At 35.5% G+C, this 21,349-nt stretch overlaps 3 protein-coding genes across 5 annotated transcripts; 2 read left to right on the forward strand and 1 right to left on the reverse strand.

The window, feature by feature from the left end:
* The first annotated feature begins 34 nt into the window (after positions 1-34).
* LOC124353649 (UMP-CMP kinase 2, mitochondrial-like) lies at positions 35-8,491 on the forward strand. 3 transcript variants are annotated; one of them, XM_046803588.1, is made up of 7 exons: positions 1,310-1,580; positions 3,176-3,252; positions 3,390-3,525; positions 5,979-6,177; positions 6,270-6,449; positions 8,011-8,227; positions 8,299-8,491. In XM_046803588.1, the coding sequence occupies exons 1-6, from the start codon at positions 1,475-1,477 to the stop codon at positions 8,189-8,191; spliced, it is 879 nt and encodes a 292-aa protein (XP_046659544.1). In that variant the 5' UTR covers positions 1,310-1,474; the 3' UTR covers positions 8,192-8,227; positions 8,299-8,491. The 3 variants fall into 3 exon arrangements, with proteins under 3 accessions (XP_046659545.1, XP_046659544.1, XP_046659543.1); XM_046803589.1 differs by lacking the exon at positions 1,310-1,580 and adding an exon at positions 35-391 and having other exon boundaries at positions 8,011-8,491; XM_046803587.1 differs by having other exon boundaries at positions 1,311-1,580; positions 8,011-8,491.
* Positions 8,492-12,070: 3,579 nt separating this feature from the next.
* On the forward strand, positions 12,071-19,916 carry LOC124353652. The gene is made up of 6 exons (XM_046803592.1): positions 12,071-12,387; positions 12,691-12,761; positions 15,774-15,900; positions 17,938-18,133; positions 19,274-19,468; positions 19,675-19,916. Exons 1-6 carry the CDS (start codon positions 12,300-12,302, stop codon positions 19,853-19,855), a joined length of 858 nt encoding a protein of 285 aa, XP_046659548.1. The 5' UTR covers positions 12,071-12,299; the 3' UTR covers positions 19,856-19,916.
* LOC124353648 lies at positions 19,853-21,226 on the reverse strand. Its single transcript, XM_046803586.1, has one exon. It carries the CDS (start codon positions 20,894-20,896, stop codon positions 20,012-20,014), a length of 885 nt encoding a protein of 294 aa, XP_046659542.1. The 5' UTR covers positions 20,897-21,226; the 3' UTR covers positions 19,853-20,011.
* Positions 21,227-21,349: the final 123 nt, after the last annotated feature.

Here is a 21,349-nt window from a genome sequence, read left to right on the forward strand (position 1 = left end):
CAAGAAGGTGAAATGGAGTGTGGCATATGAATTTGTTGATTTATTTGGAATGATAATTACGTCATTTGTACTTGTTTTAGTGTTTAATCAAGCAATGCGAATTCATATTTAGATGTAGGTACCCGAAACGCTAAGGAACATTTTGAGATAATTATTGATGAAGGTTAAAGCACCTCGTTTATAGAATTTTGAAAGCTTAATTTATCAGTTACCGATATACGTAAAGTGGAACAAGGGTGTTATCTAGAATCCTATACAAGAGGATGTTGTTATAGTGTACTGCAGTACTAGAAATCCATATCTACAAAATAGTTAGCATTTCTTTACTACTTCTCAAACGGGAATGGCATTTCAGAGACACTACGTGCCACGAGATGTAATTCTTTCCCAGGTACTTACTTTATACATTATTCTTACTTTTATTATACATACTTCTCTTTAACATAATTCATTATACCTTTTTGACAGAACATGGCTAAAAACTCGAAGAGTTAGAAAAATCTAGGAATTATTCCAAAAATTAAAATAAATCTATTCATAAACATATTCAAACAACTCAAATTTTTGGAAAAATATCAAAATTCGGTCAGTAAAATCCGAGTATTTTAATAAAAAAATAATATATTCCACAATATTGATGTGTTCAACAATAAATATAACGTTTCATCCACCCGTTCATGCCATGGTATGTTGATATAAATAAATTTAGGGAAATATTTTTAAGTCAGTGTGAACTGAAACACTTGCCTTTGCAGCGTTTAATAATTTTAACTACAAAAAAGAACTATTTGGTGGAATCTTTTTATATTTTTATCTGATGAAACAATTTAATCTCCAAAAATGGAAAAGCGCCCTTCATTTTCTATAATTTAACGAAATAAAGAAATCCTAATATATTTTCTCAAAATTCCAATAAAATGTAAAGACAGGGCTATTCAATTTTTTACACCTTTTTAAATTTTAACTATTTTCATGTTCTCTATTTGAGCTACTACTGATAATATAAACAATCTAGAATTTGCTTTGTATGTTAATAACTGGATAGCTATTCAAATTTTAGCCAATTATATTTAACTAGGCTGATTATTAGTGGATATTTAATATTACGTAAAGTAACATACGAAAAGATTTGTAGCGTAATCTGAATGACTGTGCCCGTTTTACTTCATTTGTAAATAAACCTTATACAGCAAATTGTCTGATGTAAAAAACTTCACTGACTTCCTTGTTTTCTTTTCAGAAAAACTATCTGAACTCCAAATACTAACTTGCAGATTGTATTTAATTTATTCTAACACGTTTAAAGCGTACTTTGACAGAGTATCAATATTACTTTCCTTATCTACTACATCTAAGCTGCCATTGTCTCGACGTCGTGTATTATTCATATAACCATAAACACTGCGCTTTCTTTTATTTACTTGGCCATTTATTTGTATTCGAGATGCAGTGGGAAAGTTTGTGACTCTATAGTATGGACTGTATGTGGTATGCTCCTTCATTCCGACGTATTTATGTGACGTTTGCTGTAGGATTTCTTTTCTTTTTAGATCCTGCATTCTCATACTTTGACGATGAAGGTATTGTATTCCGCTTGTTATAGAAACATTATTTGGTGACTATCGTTGCCCATTAATAGGCTGAGCTGTAGCGAAGCCTATTACTCATGGGGCTGGAAAAAAATCGTTTTTGTCTCTGTCTAACTGTATGTCTGTCCACACAATAATTAAAAAACGATCTGACCTATAGACTTGAAATTGTGTATGAAGCTTCCTTTCTGTATTAGTAAAACTGAGTTTGATAGTGTTGTATGGCACTCCATGGTATTTGGCTGAGCGTTAGCGAAAATGTTAAATTGGTCTTGAGGGTAACCATGAATACTAATATTTGTTACTAACAAGTGTTACAAACTACTTTAAAAACTCTGCTGGTTTTTAAGTAACAACAATCTATTTTACTGATTATAGTTTATGCCGAGCAATCAAAATAAAATCTTGCTAATAAAAACAAATTAATACAACTAATATCTATTTATATGTACAATGTAAGTAATTTAAAACAAAGACGTATTAGAATAGTATTTAAATCTATTACTCCATAATATTGAAATTAAATGAACGTTTTTAGAAAGATCATAATTCTGTTTATGGGCCCGTGAGTCTTACATTGGGTACTCTCACTTTGTTTTATTTTGCCTAGTATATGAAAAAAGTGATCAACTATTTGACAATTAATTTTAAAATTATTAAAAGACTAATTTTTCATCCATTTAAACTGTTTCAATTTGCGAAAAATGGTAAGAATATAATAAGTTACACATCGTTTTACCAATAAATAATTAAAGAAGTAGTTACTGTATGTCCGGAAAAATCCAGTTTCCCTCACAGTTACTGTAGGTTTATCCACAATGTATTATTAGAAAAAGTTAAACTGATCGCTGCTCCTAGCGACGTCTTGGAATCGGGGCACATCGGAGCACGTCGGGGTACTTCGGGGCACATCGGGATGAATCGGAGTAATTCGGAGTAGATCAAGGCACATCGGGGCTCATGATAGAGCTTTACTAGTAATAAATAATATAAGATTTTTACATTATATCCCTTCAAGACTTTGGAAATAAAACTCTAAAATGGTCCGTTTGCATTCGATGATTTATTAAAGATTCACAGGAAAGTTTACGAGATCTTCGTTGGAGCTACGATTGTAGAACAGTCAACGAGAAGGCATCCAAGCTAAAATTTGTTGCTCTTTGAAACACTTTGGTTGCCCTTTTATCTAGCGACAAACGAAAGAAGTAATGATCGTCATTTGTTTAATCACAGAAAAGTGCCAAATATGATACACTAAGTAAACTCTGATAATAAAAAATACTAAAAGTTTATTTTTAATCCATCCACTAAAAGATTCAAATAGATTTATTTGTACTTTAAATAAAATCTTAGTATGGTAGCGCTATCTACGCGTCATTAAACAGAACTAGGTTTGCCGAACAAAATGTCTGTCACAAAGTATGCAGTTTTCTATTTTATAGTAAAACGGCGATGATATAATTATTTATGGAAGCTTTGTAATTAGTTCTAATCGAAGCTGTGAAGTAACCTTAATTACTTAAAAAATAACAAATTTGTTAGTGCGGTGAAATTGTTTGTTATCCCATGAGAATGTTCTGTTGTAGACCACCTGCTTGCAGTCAGACAGCGAGGGGGCTATATGTCTTTCGCAGATGCATTATCCGAGTATACAGATCCAAAGGTAAGTTCATGAGGAATATTAAGAGTAGTTTTTACTTGTGTAAGTACTTGTATAATGACATTGGTTACTGTATATGTTCAGCTTTAGAGATCTGATTTCTATATTGCCTCATAATCCAAGGTAGGGAATGTGTTCAGTTTCAGAGCGATGACAATGTCCAGGGTCTGCTTAGAATATTCAGGACGAATTGTCCCACATATTTCGGCAAGTGCCAGGATAGAAAGATAACCTCAAGACACGTATTTGTGGCGGTGGAAGGAACCCACAGAATTAGTAAGTAAGGATAAGCTTCCTGATTTTATTTATTATATAAGAAACTAAGGAAAAAGCACTGTCTGAAAACTTTTTATTCGTCTTGCAGATAAAGATTTAATTTGACAAATCGCCTTATTAGATTAAACCGAATAATTTAAATTTGTGTCATTTGAACAATCGAGGTAAAGGTGAAAAATATATAGTGTCACAAGTATCCTTGACATAAAACGGAACGAACACCCATTAAAATGTTATTCTATCATAGCGGACACAGAACATACTAACTCCAACCCTCAGAAAAGACATTCCACACCTCTTTCATTTCTACAGACCACAATCCACAGCAAGGAACTTTAATATGTTGAGCCATAGCGTGGCCTGTCACTCGTTGGGCTGGAAAAATTGCATTTTTGTCTGACTATCTGTTTGTCTGTCCACACTATATCTCCTGTAGACCTGTAGACTTGAAATTGTGCATGTAGCTTCCTTGTCTGTATGGGGAACCTCATACACTGTTCCTTTCAGTATGAGGAACCATTATTACGTTCGATGATGGTGTATGGCACTCCATGGGGTTGGCTGAGCATTAGCGAATATTTTTACATTGGTCTTAAGAGTAACCATGATGGATGGCAACGAGAATATTACAGAATAAAATAAATTTTAAAAAAACTCAATACACCCATAAGAGATTCAAGTATATGACAAATTAACGCTTATAGCCTAACTAACCCAATAATTTTATGGTGACTTATGTGTAGAATTTTTTTTATTTTACCACTTGTATGAAAACCAATTTAATAAACAAAAATGAGAATGAGCCGAAAATATTTCGTCAAATCAAATCAAATCAGATTTTTATTGCCGGAACATTCTGCAACGCATGGCAAAAGTCAACTTTTTACTTGCTAGAATTTTGTCATACACCCCACAATAGATCTCATTCAAACATACAATTTACAAATTTACATACATCCATACATTCGCCAATGATTCCCACTTCCAGCGACGGATTTAGTTAGTCTTTTTAATTGCTGGTCTCCCAATCATATACTAAAAACTCGTCTACATTATAAAATGCTTGTGACACTAAAAAGCGTTTCCAACTAGTTTTTAACGCCTTGGGCATTGGAGCGTTTTTTATTGAATTTGGTAATTTGTTGACGAAATGAACACCTGCCTGTGAAGGCAAGCGTTCATAAACTACCGTTCTGTGTCTACCAGTTCAGTAGTTATCTCTGCCTCTAGTCTCATACGCATGTATGTCTCGGCCATTCGCCATGGTACATTTAGAAATACAAAACAGAGTTGTTTCCAAGATGTAGAGACTGGGCAGCGTCAACAGTTGTACATTTTTGAAAGCTTCCTTGCACGACTCTCTAAATTTCAATAATATTATAATATAATATAAGCGATAATGCGGATCGCTTGTTTTTGCAGATTGAATACTCTCATAAATTGATCGTTTGCACAAGCTCTCCATAACACCAACCCGTAAGTGAGATGGGGATAAATTAAGCCATAATACGCCATCATCAAAACCTGAATAGGGCAGTATTTGGCTAGAGACCGCAAAACATAAATGCCTAGGCCACTTTGAAGCAAACGTGATCGATGTGATTATCCCAAGTCAACTCTCGATCTAGGTATATTCCCAGGAATTTCGAGCAGTAGACTTCTTCCAGCATTGTGTCAGCCAACATAACAGCTGGCTCGTCATACCTGACTACTGATCGCAAAGCAAAATTTAGAAAATTAGATTTTGCAGAATTTGTCTTAAGATTGTGGCTGTTGAGATGTTGGACGCAGTTGTTGATCTCAACAAAACTCTGCTGTTCCACAATCAATATCGATTTGCTAGTGAAACAGAGAGTCATTTCATCAGCATACTGCACAATTTTTCCGTGCAGAAGTGATGAACCTACATCATTGACATAGATCAGGAAGAGAATTGGACTGAGAATTGAGCCCTGTGGGACACCATATCTTAGGTGAATTGGTTCAGATAATTTGTTTGAGATCTGGACAATTTGAGTTCTGTGGCTTAAAAATGACCTGAGCCACTGGAAAGGCACATGTAGACTTTGACTATTGCGTAAAAAACTTCATTTCTACAAGAATGAATTCTATGATGCGATATTTTCGTGTCAACTTCTTTCATGCATGATTATCTTCCACAAGACATCTCAAGAATGAAACGAGCTATAGATTTGAAATTCTGGATCAACCTGAGCGAAGGTTTTACAGCACTTGTTGTGGCTCCTTTTACCTTTGGTATATCTCAAGAAGAGTGTGTGCAAGCGGAATTTCGCTCCAAGGTTACATTTCCACTCCTAGGTAGTCCCTGTGCCATTGGCGTCTCTGATGTTTCAGTATACCATTCGATTGCCCTGACGTTTTATTCTGTCAAATAATCGTACTGAAATTATGACTCATAAACAAATAATTAATTTTATATGCCAATTTTCCAGCCAGGAACATAGTCTCCAACAAGTTGGCCGCAAGACTCAGAGGGAACCACATGTTCTCCCCGCCAGCCTTCATGACTCGTACAAGACTCGTCCACAACGACACTGACGGGATGAAACGTGCTTTCTTCATGCTTGGTATATACGCTACTGCGCACATTGTCAGAGACGCCATCTCTGAACTTCCCGTCGTTACTGCAGGGTACGTTATACTTCTCGTACATACTTTTCGTTGATCAGTGAATTTATTGTGCTTTTAAACCATCACTAACAGTATAAAATATTTTCCTTCAGGTACTACGTCGACCAGATCGCGTTCAGCATTGCTAGTGCGTTCCAGCACGAGTTGCCGAACCGCAAGTCAGTATTATACAAGTGGCCTAAGGATCTCCTGAAGCCAGACATCATGTTCTTCATCAACACGCCTTCGCAACTGACCAAAAAGACTATCGACCTTTTCACATTCAGGGGAAGGTGGGTTGACATTAATTACGAGTCATTGATTACCATTATTGTTGTGGGGATGTATTTGCCGGGCTAGGGTACAGACCGGACCATTTAGCTTGAGAGTGACCTGCACATGCGCACGAGCCACCCTTTCCTTGTATTTATGAAGATCGAGATAACTTTGAAGCCTGTTTTATGCCACAATCAATTAAGTCATCGTAAATAAAATGACTTAAGAGTAATTTACAGGCCGAGAGATTCCATGTGGTCCTCGGCCCGACGATGCGCAGTAGTAGCCTTCTGCTCATATAGAATGGAGGGGGAAGTCGCTGCTCCCCTCTAGGAGGCCACATGGAATTTACCGGCCTGTAAGTACATTGTTCTTCTTAAAGTAGTTGTAAAATTGCAACAGCTTTCTGAGATTCCATCGAAAAATTATTGCACTCTGATAATTTTTGTTGATTGCAAATGGTAAAACATGTCTCTAAGACTGTTGAAGAAGTTTTCTGAATGTTTCAGCACTCCTAGCGGCTAAACGGTTAAGTACATCAACATAATACCAAGAAAAAAAGTCTTAGAATTGCATGTTAATTCGAATACATCAATAAACTAGTATAGTCAATAAACCCCTATGGGTTTCCATAAGAAATCCAAAAGTTGACCGCCATATTGAAAAATGGCGACAGAATTAAAGAAATTAACTAAGTAATCATGATAAGCTTAAAGATGAGGTAAAATTTCTAATTTTAAATTTGCTGTAAAATCCTTCTTGAGGTCCCAATGGTGGCCACCTTGAGTTGATTACTCTGTATATATTTTCTCACATCAGTGTATATTGTAGCGTTTATACAGAATCGTGCAGATCTACCCAAATTGGAAACAAACGCCTTATGTGTTGGACGCGAATATACAAATGTATATTATGACGTTTCATGTGTGTACAGGATTGAGCAGGTCTACCGAAACAATGAAGAACCACCTTTGGTGGAGGTGGACAACACAATGTATAATGTAACCGTTCATGTTTGTACAGGATCGTGCAGATCTACCGAAACTGGGAACAACCACCTCCTGTGGTGGAGGTGAACAACACTAATGTATATTGTAACCGTTCATGTTTGTACAGGATCGTGCAGATCTACCGAAACTGGGAACAACCACCTCCTGTGGTGGAGGTGAACAACACAAATGTATAATGTAACCGTTCATGTTTGTACAGGATCGTGCAGATCTACCGAAACAATGAACAACCACCTCCTGTGGTGGAGGTGAACAACACAATGTATATTGTAACCGTTCATGTTTGTACAGGATCGTGCAGATCTACCGAAACTGGGAACAACCACCTCCTGTGGTGGAGGTGAACAACACAAATGTATAATGTAACCGTTCATGTTTGTACAGGATCGTGCAGATCTACCGAAACTGGGAACAACCACCTCCTGTGGTGGAGGTGAACAACACAATGTATATTGTAACCGTTCATGTTTGTACAGGATCGTGCAGATCTACCGAAACTGGGAACAACCACCTCCTGTGGTGGAGGTGAACAACACAATGTATAATGTAACCGTTCATGTCTGTACAGGATCGTGCAGATCTACCGAAACTGGGAACAACCACCTCCTGTGGTGGAGGTGAACAACACAAATGTATACGAAGGAATGGTGGATCTCATGATTGACACGATCAGAAAAAAGCTGAACTACGAGGGATCGCCGATCCCAGTTGCAGAGAGTGACGATATAAACTGTTATTTCTACAACTGAGTCGAGCAAACTTGGCCTACTTGTATGGAACAAACTTGGCCTACTTGTATGGAACAAACTTGGCCTACTTGTATGGAACAAACTTGGCCTACTTGTATGGAACAAACTTGACCTACTTGTGTGGGAAATATCATCATCCTTGTCTGCGACTCACTGTTAAAAATGTGTTACTGCAGAAATGGGACGGTGAAATATATCATATCATATCATGTATATCATAATACCTTGAATATTTATAGGAAACCCAAGAAAATGTGTTTTTATACCCATATAAAATAAAGTTTTCGTTTATGAATTAGATTTAAGAATTTGAACTTTTGATTTTATATTTTCTTACAGGAAGATGAGAAAACATCTTTGAAGATTTCCATTTGCTTAAATGCCAATTTTTGACCATGTTTATCATTTGAGCAAGTCTTTAAAAATGCATTAAAAGAAAAAAATAATGAATTGGTCTTTTAAGTTTAAAAGACACCTGTTGTCGTGGTGGTAAAGTTATTGAAATGAAATGAAATGAAATGAAATATGCCTTTATTTAAGAGGCGGAGTTAGGGCTATTTAGCCCTCTCTACCACTCAACCTCACATAATATACAGATATATGTACAGTGAATGATCTTAACTAATAACAAATTTTAAATTAAAATAAATGCTTAAAAATTAACCAAAATATATACATACTATTTAATAATTAAAAATAAAATTTATCAGCTTAATATGTAGAAAAATTCAAACAAAGTTAAATTAAAACTTAAATTAACAGATTACTTTTTAAAGAATTTCTCGTTATTACTACATTCATTCTCTCAAACACACAGCCCGACCACAAGCACGCCACGAGCACCGCCACCCGTCACCCCCACAGACCGGCCAGCAACAAGTCCTTGACCTTTGCCCCAAAACGAGCTCGGCCCTCTATAATACGTATATCATCAGGAAGAGAGTTCCAGAGGCGACATGCCTGAACAGTGAACGACTTACTGAAGAAGTTCGATCGATGAACAGGAATTGACAGTAAGGTGGATCCCCTTGCATTAGATTATCTAAAGGGGTTGGCTTTCCACCTTCAATATAACGTGAAAATATCAGTTTGTATTACATTTTGATATATGTACCCATTACAGCATATCATTTCAGTTTCTATTTTTTTTTTTAATTTATTTTTACAGAAAAAGGAGAAAAAGTTCTTGTAATTCCTTTAAACCAACGCTTTTATAGTACTTATATATTTGTAATGAGTGTAATAAAAAATTAACATTGAAACTGGGTTTTATTTATTTTTTATTATGGAGTGGAGAAAATGACTATGTGACATTACCATAAAATAAATATTAATTTGTTTGAATTTTTTGAAATTGTTTTAACTGAAAAAGTTTGAAATTCTTAATTGATTGGCGTTGGAATACTCAAATCTACTATATTAATTCAGTGTGAATCTATTTTGTTCTCAAATATTCCATGAGAACTTACTGATTTTTACTCACTGATAGCATTAATGCTTACATTATGCTAAAAGTAATTTAAAAAATTAGTTAAAACATTTTATTCAGAATGTTGTAATGTAATTTACAACAAATGTAATTAATTCAAATATATTTTGTGAGATTAGAACAGCAACTTTAATTAATTTGGAAGAGTACCTCACTGCTGTGCTGAAACATGACAAAGACAACCCCTAGGGCTTACGAAGGGATGTAAAATTAGTCCTGATTGGGTTTTCTGGAAATTACTGTATTTGATTCTAAACATCTAAAATCCAACACTTTTCTCGGCATCTTGCACGAAATGTGGCTGTATTTCATATATGCATAGTGTGTAAAAACTTCTAACTTTCGTGCAAGTATAAAAACGAAAAAAACAGCTGGTTTATAGCATCAACAGAACGTAATTTATTGTAAACAGATATAAAAATAGGCTATATCGATATATGGTACTATATTTTAATTTAGGTTATATTAGTTTTGATACAAACAACAAAAAATGAGCTGTAGCTTTGTTTAAGGTGTTTAATTCTTGTTATTTTTATTTTCAAAATGTGTAAGTAAAAATATAAAAAAATGTTTTCAGTGAATTTATGTTATTTGTTTGCTGTTATTTTATATAAATATTACTATCGTGTGATGAAATATATTAAACAATATCTTTCATGCATTGAATAATACACCTTCCATTGAAGATTAGTATTATAATAAAAAATCCTTGGTATTAATCTTTTAAGTAGTAGTTTGGTGGGGTGAACTATGAAGTGATAAAGAAATAAATGACAAAAATATTAAATTATTCATTTTATACCAGTAGATTTATAATGTATAATACAGTATTTGACGACAACGACAGGAGCAATTTAATAATTTAAACAAGCAATGAACTTATAACAATAATTACTTATATATACCTAATAATATATAAGTAAAAAAGAAATGGTAATAAGTATGTTATGCCTTCACCACTATATTTTGTACAAGAAAGGGTTTTTGAATAAATACTTCAATAATACTTCCTTTATATATTTTGCGCCTTAACCAAATATACAGACAATTATAACAAACACTATCCATAACTATCTATTGGAAAATAACTAGCCATTCTTAAATCCTAAAATAATTAACAACCTAAACGTTTTCTAAAATACGCGAAGTTTGCTTTTAAACAGTTTATAAGATTGTAAATGTTCCTGAAAAATAAGGGTTGGGAATAGTGGTTTTAAATGACGACCTTCACATCAATGAAGCCATGTTAGCTGCAGTATAGTAAGCACCCACCTCCACAATCGAATAAAGGAACCAAGCTATCGATTAGAAATACCTAAACTATTGTATTCAAAGACATTGTTATCATACTCATTTACAATTAACTATTGCCAGATTTGATACCTATAACGTAATTCAGTTTGGGAGTGCCGATGGCCGAGCGGTCTAAGACGTTGAACGACTTTGAGTCTGAGTTGAAATAGCGCAGGTTCGAATCCTGTCTGTGACCACTGCACTGTTTTCAGTACCATCGACCTTGTACTGTATCGACTCTCCCCCTTATTCTGTTTGATAAGATCCTCGCACAGACCAGTGGCCCATGAGGACGGCACAGTAAGGCTTAAAAGGGGATCGGCCTCTCCTTAAAAAAATTCTGTTCAATGTTTTGGCTTCGGTAGTTTAATATCGGTAATCATAAATATCGATTACTCGATTATGATGGTGGCCGCTTATTATACTGCAATCCACAATTATTTGGCAGATGCGAAAATGTAGGTAAGAGAAAATAGAACGATGGCTGAATTAATTTTAGTCCCAGGTTGATTAATTAATTACAAAAGAGTGATTTGTAGTCCTAGTGCTTTATTCGCTGGTAAACATAGCAGTTATGGATTCTTTGTTTGAAATTTATTTTTGACGATGGAAGGATTGTGAAGGAAACAGAATTTTTCCGGGCATTCACCATCGTTCAGTGAAACAAAAAATCTGTAATACTACGTTTCAAGATCTGCAATCTGATTGGCTAACTTCTCGTACAGTATTTTTAAAGTCTAAAAATGTTATTATAAAACGTCTTTTTCGGCTTTAAATTAAATAATTTTGCATTGACTTTGTTTACTTTGTGTAAAAAATGAAATGTTGTAAACACCAAACTATTTATATAGATAGTAAAATATACCAGAATGTATCTATTAAGAGACATATTATTTTTATCTTTAGTGTGAACACTTTTTAAACTAAATGAATAATTTAAATGAAAATATTCTCAAGATGATTAGCATGTTAGGTAGAAGTCTACAAATTCACGGAGAGCTATCTGCACCATACTCACAAATCAATTACGTCACCAGAAGATATGAGTGCAATTTCAAGTGCAAATAAAATAGTTCTCTAATTGTTATTACGTTCAAAGGCATTCCATAATTAGTTGTGCTTTAACAGAGTAGAAGTATTATAAATACACACCTACGTAGAAAATTTGTTGTAAAGATTTGATTTTCTGATAAGTGATATAGCCTATATCACTAGTGGTTGGACAGCAATTTTCCACTGTCTTTCGCAAACCGTGATTCATAAATTAATTTACGAGCATGAGGCTAAAAACAAAATATTGACATTCAGGATGTTACTTACAAAATAATGAAAAATTCAAACCAATTGTCCCGACTGAAAATTGGTGCTTTAGTTTTTTTGTTTACGCTTTTGTATGCTTTTACTCTCTGTTCAGGTAAGTGTGTTTTATTGTCTGAGAATAGCCTTTGAAGACATAACCTGAAGACGTTACTATTTAGTAAATGTTAAAACTAGTCAAAATGTGACATTTTTAATCGAATATTTGTGACATATATAAGTTTTTAGACTTTGTATCGGATCTTGGAAAGATGTAACGCATATTTTAAGCAATACTTTTTTGTATGGCCAAGTCTTTACTAAGATTCGTATTTTGTAATTGAATAATTGGATAACTCTTGTTTAAAATAAATAAAGGTTCACTCTCAATAGTGTAATATAACTTCTTTTTTACAATCAGTGCAAAACTATGGATTCATCGGAGCGTTCTACAGCCTGGAAGACGTCCTGGAGGTGTTCAATAAAGAAAAAGTAAGTCCATTTTTATGTTTCGAATTCATTGGTTGTGCCACTCTTTGGAATTAATTGACAATTACCTCCGTCAAATCCAAAAACAATCGTGGGGTGTTGCCAAACGCTACATGTTTTGATATCACTCCATAATCAGACTACAGGATAAAATAGAATCAGCCTTCGGTTTTGTAGTTAAAATCGCACAACACACATAACACAACAAACAAACTTTTTATATGTTTTATCGTAATTAATGATTAAACGTTTTACATGCCAGTTACGATATTGTATGTGTTCCCACTGCCATTGCTTATAACGCCTGGTACAGTCTATGGGTGAAGATTACGTAAATAGTTGTGTATATGGAGTATGTGTCGGGAGTGCCGATGGCCGAGCGGTCTAAGACGTTGGACTTTGAGTCTGAGTTGAAATAGCGCAGGTTCGAATCCTGTCTGTGACCACTGCACTGTTTTCAGTACCATCGACCTTGTACTGTATCGACTCTCCCCCTTATTCTGTTTGATAAGATCCTCGCACAGGCCAGTGGCCCATGACGACGGGCAGAATAAGGCTTAAAAGGGGACCGGCTTCTCCTTAAAAAAAAAAAAAAAAATAATAATAATAATATGTAGGCTTGCAAACTTTGATTACTTCTTTAATGAAATAAGTGTTTATATTAGTGGGAATGAGAGAAACTAAGCCATTCGGCAAATCACTCTGTATCCTGTAGAGTAATGATAGAGTGATAGCCGAAACATGTAACTTATGCCAACGACTTATGGTTGTTTTTTTATTTGACGAAAGTAAAAATGCCTGTATAATTGTTATTTTTATGTACTTTACAAAGAGTATCTTTCACTCAATAAGACATGGAATAAGTGTTTAAAACTGTGTCGATTTAGTACAGGGAGAACCCTTCAGTGATCAAGCTGTTGAGACTGTACAACGCTCTGGTGGAGGATGTGGGGAACATGTCACAGTACGACAACAACAATCCTTTCATAGCGATCGAGGCAACAATAAAACGACTGAATTAACATTCTTGTTGATTTAGTACAGGGAGAACCCTTCAGTGATCAAGCTGTTGAGACTGTACAACGCTCTGGTGGAGGATGTGGGGAACATGTCACAGTACGACAACAACAATCCTTTCATAGCGATCGAAGGCAACCATAAAACGTGTGAGTTGATATTCTTGTTGATTTAGTACAGGGAGAACCCTTCAGTGATCAAGCTGTTGAGACCGCACAACGCTCTGGTGGAGGATGTGGGGAACATGTCACAGTACGACAACAACAACCCTTTCATAGCGATCGAGGCAACAATAAAACGACTGAATTAACATTCTTGTTGATTTAGTACAGGGAGAACCCTTCAGTGATCAAGCTGTTGAGACTGTACAACGCTCTGGTGGAGGATGTGGGGAACATGTCACAGTACGACAACAACAATCCTTTCATAGCGATCAAGGCAACCATAAAACGTGTGAGTTGATATTCTTGTTGATTTAGTACAGGGAGAACTCTTCAGTGATCAAGCTGTTGAGACCGCACAACGCTCTGGTGGAGGATGTGGGGAACATGTCACAGTACGACAACAACAACCCTTTCATAGCGATCGAGGCAACAATAAAACGACTGAATTAACATTCTTGTTGATTTATTACAGGGAGAACCCTTCAGTGATCAAGTTGTTGAGACTGTACAACGCTCTGGTGGAGGATGTGGGGAACATGTCACAGTACGACAACAACAACCCATTCATAGCGATCGAGGCAACAATAAAACGACTGAATTAACATTCTTGCTGATTTATTACAGGGAGAACCCTTCAGTGATCAAGTTGTTGAGACTGTACAACGCTCTGGTGGAGGATGTAGGGAACATGTCACAGTACGACACCAACAATCCTTTCATAGCGATCGAGGGCAACCATAAAACGAGTGATTTGACATTCTTGTTGATTTATTACAGGGAGAACCCTTCAGTGATCAAGTTGTTGAGACTGTACAACGCTCTGGTGGAGGATGTGGGGAACATGTCACAGTACGACAACAACAACCCATTCATAGCGATCGAGGCAACAATAAAACGACTGAATTAACATTCTTGTTGATTTATTACAGGGAGAACCCTTCAGTGATCAAGTTGTTGAGACTGTACAACGCTCTGGTGGAGGATGTAGTGAACATGTCACAGTACGACACCAACAATCCTTTCATAGCGTTCGAGGGCAACCATAAACGGATTGATTTGACATTCTTGTTGATTTAGTACAGGGAGAACCCTTCAGTGATCATGTGGTTGAGACTGTACAACACTCTGGTGGAAGATGTGGGGAACATGTCACAGTACGACAGCAACAATCCTTTCATAGCGATCGAGGGCAACTATAAAACGAGTGATTTGACATTCTTGTTGATTTAGTACAGGGAGAACCCTTCAATGATCAAGTTGTTGAGACTGTACAACGCTCTGGTGGAGGATGTGCGGAACATGTCACAGTACGACAACAACAATCCTTTCTTAGCGATCAAGGCAACCATAAAACGTCTGAGTTGATATTCTTGTTGATTTAGCACAGGGAGAACCCTTCAGTGATAAGCTGTTGAGACCGCACAACGCTCTGGTGGAGGATGTGGGGAACATGTCACAGTACGACAACAACAACCATTTCATAGCGATCGAGGCAACAATAAAACGACTGAATTAACATTCTTGTTGATTTAGTACAGGGAGAACCCTTCAGTGATCAAGTTGTTGAGACTGTACAACGCTCTGGAGGATGTGGGGAACGTGTCACAGTACAACAATAACAACCCTTTCATAGCGATCGAACAACCATAAAACGAGTGACTTGACATTCTTGTTGATTTAGTACAGGGGAGAACCCTTCAGTGATCAAGTTGTTGAGACTGTACAACGCTCTGGTGGAGGATGTGGGGAACGTGTCACAGTACGACAACAACAACCCTTTCATAGCGATCGAGGTGACAATAAAACGACTGAATTAACATTCTTGTTGATTTAGTACAGGGAGAACCCTTCAGTGATCAAGTTGTTGAGACTGTACAACGCTCTGGTGGAGGATGTGGGGAACGTGTCACAGTACGACAACAACAACCCTTTCATAGCGATCGAGGGCAACCATAAAACAAGTGAGTTGACATCGTTTAAAACAATTCTCGTGAATGGATACAAATCTGAACATAAAAGTCGTATTTCGTATACAATTACAATTACTACTATTGTTTCTCTTCTTCCTGGTTTATTCTTAAAGACGGGGAATTTTAGGAGCTTATCAAGATAGTTGTACAATTTTCACCATTAAATGTAACAAATAGAAGCACTACATCACTATTACTATTATAGTTTCTCTTTACAAGTTTTGTAGGGAACGAAATAGGATGGTATCGAAAGGGTTAAGTACCTAATGATAAATAATTTACATATAAGATTACATAATAACCTAAAAACATTTTAGTTGTAACCTTTAAACCAACTTTCGTAGTTTCCATCAGACACCAACGAGTCACACGCCAGAGAATTTATTTAATCTCTTCACATTGTGAATTTAGTCTTTTAATTTCTCGTATATTATTTATAATTACTTTTTATTTCAAACTTTGTTTCTATTTGTTATGTATAATTTTATAGGCTACAAATTCTTTCTTTGTTCACAATTCCAGTTAACCTTACAGACTCAAAAACCTCATTAAGTAGGTTTAATTACAGTAGAGTTTTACCTCCATGAGGTACAGTAATTTATTACCGAGAACGGTTACCCTAATTACTCTAATTAGCGCTATTAAAGTAAGAATTAAAGCTATCACCGCACAATTAATCTTGAACATTTTACTCCAACTCTATAAATGGCATTTCGCCTACGCAGCATTAATTTAATTCAAATATCTGTGTTTTTATTCACTCCTTAATTTATACTAATTTTTTAATCGTTTTATTAAATTAATATTCGTTATCAATCGGCAACTGTATAACTCCTTTAAACAATAAAAATAAACATTGCATAGTTGTGAAAAATTAATTTACGTCTGTTGTAAACTATTAAGATTAAATAACTTTGTATGTTTGTATTTCCAATTTCATTGATGCTTTGTTTGGATTGATTCAATTGATATTTTTTCAATGCGATAACCACTGTAATACCAAATTGATTGAAATAAAACAGCTTGTATAAGGGCGTTTTGTAAGTTTCAAGAAGGCAGACTCTGGTGTTTATGCAAAGTCTTTCAACATTCCATAAATATTTGAGGCATCTAAGGAATTTAAGTAATTCGTACCTATTTTTCAATCTCTTTACATTTTTAAATAACGGCCGTTCGAAAATCCCTTACGGACTAGTTACAGTTCAGTAACAGAGTGAACGTGGTTGGTAACATAATTTCGAACTAATTATGACTAAACCTGGCATTATTTAGACGTTTTCAAATTTTTAAGACGGGATGGCCTCCAAATTTTTAAAGTTTACACCAACGAGCCAACCCTTAAAGAGCTGTCATGAGTGTGTCAGGATGGCAGGGACACAAGATATATACCATCCTTCAGAATGTGACGAAATAATATTTTTATTACTGTTTTGATCAATTTGATACAAATAAAATAGTCTGGACTTTACTTGGCAGTAATGGAATCTTTTAGATACTGCATCTCTTGACGGAAATATGGCACAAAATGGCTCAATCGAATACTGAATTTACTAGCTATGTAGCTAGTAATATCCATATCCTTTTTTATGTAAAAAAGGATATTGATCAACTTTTACAGTGCTTTTATAAAAATAATTTGAGATCCAAGCCTTCGTCGTCCGTGGCAACGTCGAGCGTGGCTGCTGCTTGGATGGGTGACCGCTGAGCGATCCTGTCCTTGCAAGTAGCCCGCCTGCCTGGCCATTGATGGTGGTTCGGAAGTCATCTTTAATCCGTTGGTCCCCAGGTTAAGTGTTAGAGAGGGCTTCTTAGCCCTAACTTCACCTGGTAAAATAAGACTACTTTACTTTACTTTAACCCTTAAAGTATCAGTTTGAAAGGTTAATAGTTTGACTTATGTGTGATTGTAAAATTTGTAAATTAAAAATCCATTTGTACTAAACTGTATTTTAAAGTACATTCGTTATGAAGTCTTTTTTTTCAATATTGAATATTACAAAAAAAAATAATCACAAGTTCTTACTGAAGGAAGGTTCATCGTGGCAAGGCAGCTGGCTCGAGCGTTGAAGGCGACCAATTTGAGGAGTCCTCCAGAGTTCATGAACTTCCTCAAGTTTGACTTCAAGGAGTTGGAGATACGAAGAGCCTACTACTCCCTGGCGTTGTACGCGAACGCTCTTGAGGCTCGCAGACTTCTTCACGAGAAGGCTGTGGTAACTGCCGGGTAAGTGTTCAAGCGAGCGAGTTGCTGATACACGCGTACGATGAACATACTGGTTGTTGATGACCAGAAAAACATAGCAGCAGTGTATACTGGTAAATGGAATCAATTCCCATCAGAATACCCTAGCCTTGGCTAGAAGGATTATATACTTGTACAACACACAACAACACAGTTTGCCGTCTCAATCCTACTGCCAGTCATCAATTAGTAGGATGGTCTCCAGAAACTCTTTATATTTTCCATGTTGAAGTAACTTTAAAAACAGTGAAAAAGAAAGAAAATAAGTCCAAACTCGGTATAAATAATATAAAGGACATTTAGGCAATTTTGTGATAAGGACCCAAATTAAAAAAAGCAGAAGATAAAAAATTTTGCAGTACGTACATGAGTTGTGCTTTCAGGGAGTAACATGTCTTTTATTTAAAATTTTCTTTTTAAAGCTAACTATTAAAAAAGATACATACTACAACAAAAGGGCCTTTGCAATGTAAAGCAGAACTCTGGATTCTCTAGTACAGATGACCTATGTTTAGTAACTACGTATTGTTGTATTGTTTATACTTTAACCATAAAATGATTCTAATATTACGTGTTTATTTATTATTTTACTTTCGTCGCAGAAATATAAAGGACATTTAGGCAATTTTGTGATAAGACCCAAATAAAAACAGCAGAAGATAAAAAATTTTGCAGTACGTACATGAGTTGTGCTTTCAGGGAGTGACATGTCTTTTATTTAAAATTTTCTTTTTAAAGCTAACTATTAAAAAAGATTACTACAACAAAAGGGCCTTTGCAATGTAAAGCAGAACTCTGGATCCTCTAGTACAGATGACCTATGTTTAGTAACTACGTATTGTTGTATTGTTTATACTTTAACCATAAAATGATTCTAATATTACGTGTTTATTTATTTTACTTTCGTCGCAGATGAACAATTCCATAGCAATAAACATGATGTGGGAACGATAGCAAAGCAATATTTTTACCTTTGCGTTAAAAAAAATAATTGTAATACTGACTGAAAAATTATTCGAAAATACCAGAATAAACTTTTAAAATAGAAATATTAATTTTGTAAGAGATTTTGTATGTTTTTTTTAGGCAAGTAATATGTGTCTAAACTCAATGATTTTCCAGGTATTGGCTTGATATAGCTGCGTTTTCTCTGGCCAAAAAGTATCCGTTAGCTTTTCCAGAGAATTCTTCAGAGATGAGATGGCCTGAAGATTTGCTCGCTCCTGACATAGTATTTTACATTAACAGCCCCCCTCCGGAAACCACTCTTCAGTATAACATGGCTTCAACAAAACCACCGAACCCTTTAAAACCAAGGTAAGGGTTTAAACATATTTGGTCTGATATTGAATTTGTATATTCCGATATGTCATCTAACCTTTAAACTAGAGCTTTAATATGTTTGTAGTACAATTAATAGAAACAGTATAAAAGGTTTCTCAATGTTTCTAAATTGTATGTATCTACAAAAAAATGTATTCATGATCTTAAAATTAATTTCTTCATTTATTTGTTTTGCACAGGTTGGTGGACGTGTACAGAACCTGGACTTACCCTCGAGTTGTGGAACTAAGTGGGTACATCTTTTCCTACAATGAGATGTTTACGGAAATGTTCAGACACATCAATTTCATCAAGCAGTCCAAGTTTAAACAGTACTTGAAAGAAAACAGGAAAACATTGAAAAGATCATACACAAACTAGACACAACCATAATGTAATTTTCTGCCGTTTACAATTCAAAAATAAAAGCAACTTATGTCCAGCTTTCCTTCTTGCCCAAATAGTCCTTTAATTTACACTTACCAAATTAACGGAGCTTGACTTTCTGTAAAGACCGTTAATCATCGTGTTGGTAGATCAACTTTGTTTTAATGGGTTATCTGAAACTTGTTTGAAAAATTGGAGTGGGAAAATATAATCAGCCTTGTCAAATTCTACAAAACCAATTCTTCCTACCAAATTCAGCGACGGTGTATTATTTGGGAATACCGTACAGAAGGGTGTCCAGCCTCGTTGACGGATCTCCTTGACGATGTGCCTTATAATTAAATCACCATAACCTCTACGTCTAACTTCTGGTTCAGTGTACAACATGAAAACACCTCCGGAATGATAAGTTAGAGCGGAACACAATAATTTGTCATCACTTTTCCTGAAGATTCCGAGCCCAAGGTAGGACGAAATTTCTAATCCCAAGAACTTCTCTGATCCAGGAAAATACGGCCAGTTCTTCGCCACCTCGGTGGCGTGTTTTTCAGTCAAAGGTCTTAAAGATGTTCCTGATGGAACGTCTGGTACGCTTACTTTAACGCTAGGAGGCAGCCACATGAGAGAGTAATGCTGGACTATACATCGCAACCCTTTTGCAACAAAAGCCTTACCAATGATTGGAGTAAACCTGTCCATCGTCACTTCGAAAATGAAACCTTTACCGCGCCAGGGAATCTTGGATGTCTTCGAAAGTACAGCGTTTAAAACTGTCAGATCGTTTGATGTTGTGTAAATAAAGAAGAGACTCAATTCCTCTGGATCTATTTCAAATACAGTTTGAACTAGGTAAACCCCATGCTCTAAATCCCCATGTCGGTAGAGGTACTGTTTGATTTGTGAGTTATTCTTCTGATTACTCATGATCATTACGTACTGATGAAGAAGAAAATGACGAGGAAAGTTTTTCTTCAACACTTCCAAAACTTTTTGGATATTTTCATCAGCGATTTCCTTGAAAGGATCTTCTTCCATGTAGTATAAATCTGAGAACACGTTGTAGTTGTATATTTTTTATACTAGATACCCCTGCTTTTGCAATTCACTTTTTGTTCGCTTCAGGAATGTGGACCTTGTGTTAGTAAAATGGTTCGATCATTTACAAATATATAATAGCTGATCTAATCATTTATTCAATAGAGTTTCTATAAACCCAAAAACATTACTTAGAAAAATAAAGGCTGAACAATACGGCTCTTTTTGTTACAAATACATTGTGTAACCTTACATCAATACACATATCTTATCTCAAGTGGCAGGCCTGACGGCAAATAATCAGATCTGTTCTAAGCCCTCCTCACTTTTCTTTCTTAAACGTGTGCAGAATGTGACAGATAATACATAGGCACCAAATTAACTCTTGTAATATATCAAATCACATTTCACTATCGACTAATGGATTGAATCGATCCCAGCATCACATCAAAG

The sequence above is a fragment of the Homalodisca vitripennis genome, chromosome 2 (genome assembly GCF_021130785.1).
Source record: "Homalodisca vitripennis isolate AUS2020 chromosome 2, UT_GWSS_2.1, whole genome shotgun sequence".
Taxonomy (NCBI): domain Eukaryota; kingdom Metazoa; phylum Arthropoda; class Insecta; order Hemiptera; family Cicadellidae; genus Homalodisca; species Homalodisca vitripennis.

Coding starts and splice junctions, on each gene's coding strand:
- LOC124353649 (XM_046803588.1), top strand. CDS start 1,475: ATGGACTGTATGTGGTATGCTCCTTCATTCCGACGTATTTATGTGACG. Junction 3,526..5,978: donor GGAAGGAACCCACAGAATTA/GTAAGTAAGGAT, acceptor CCAATTTTCCAG/CCAGGAACATAGTCTCCAAC. Junction 6,178..6,269: donor CTTCCCGTCGTTACTGCAGG/GTACGTTATACT, acceptor ATTTTCCTTCAG/GTACTACGTCGACCAGATCG.
- LOC124353652 (XM_046803592.1), top strand. CDS start 12,300: ATGAAAAATTCAAACCAATTGTCCCGACTGAAAATTGGTGCTTTAGTT. Junction 12,762..15,773: donor AGGTGTTCAATAAAGAAAAA/GTAAGTCCATTT, acceptor TTGTTGATTTAG/TACAGGGAGAACCCTTCAGT. Junction 18,134..19,273: donor AAGGCTGTGGTAACTGCCGG/GTAAGTGTTCAA, acceptor ATGATTTTCCAG/GTATTGGCTTGATATAGCTG.
- LOC124353648 (XM_046803586.1), bottom strand. CDS start 20,896: ATGGAAGAAGATCCTTTCAAGGAAATCGCTGATGAAAATATCCAAAAA.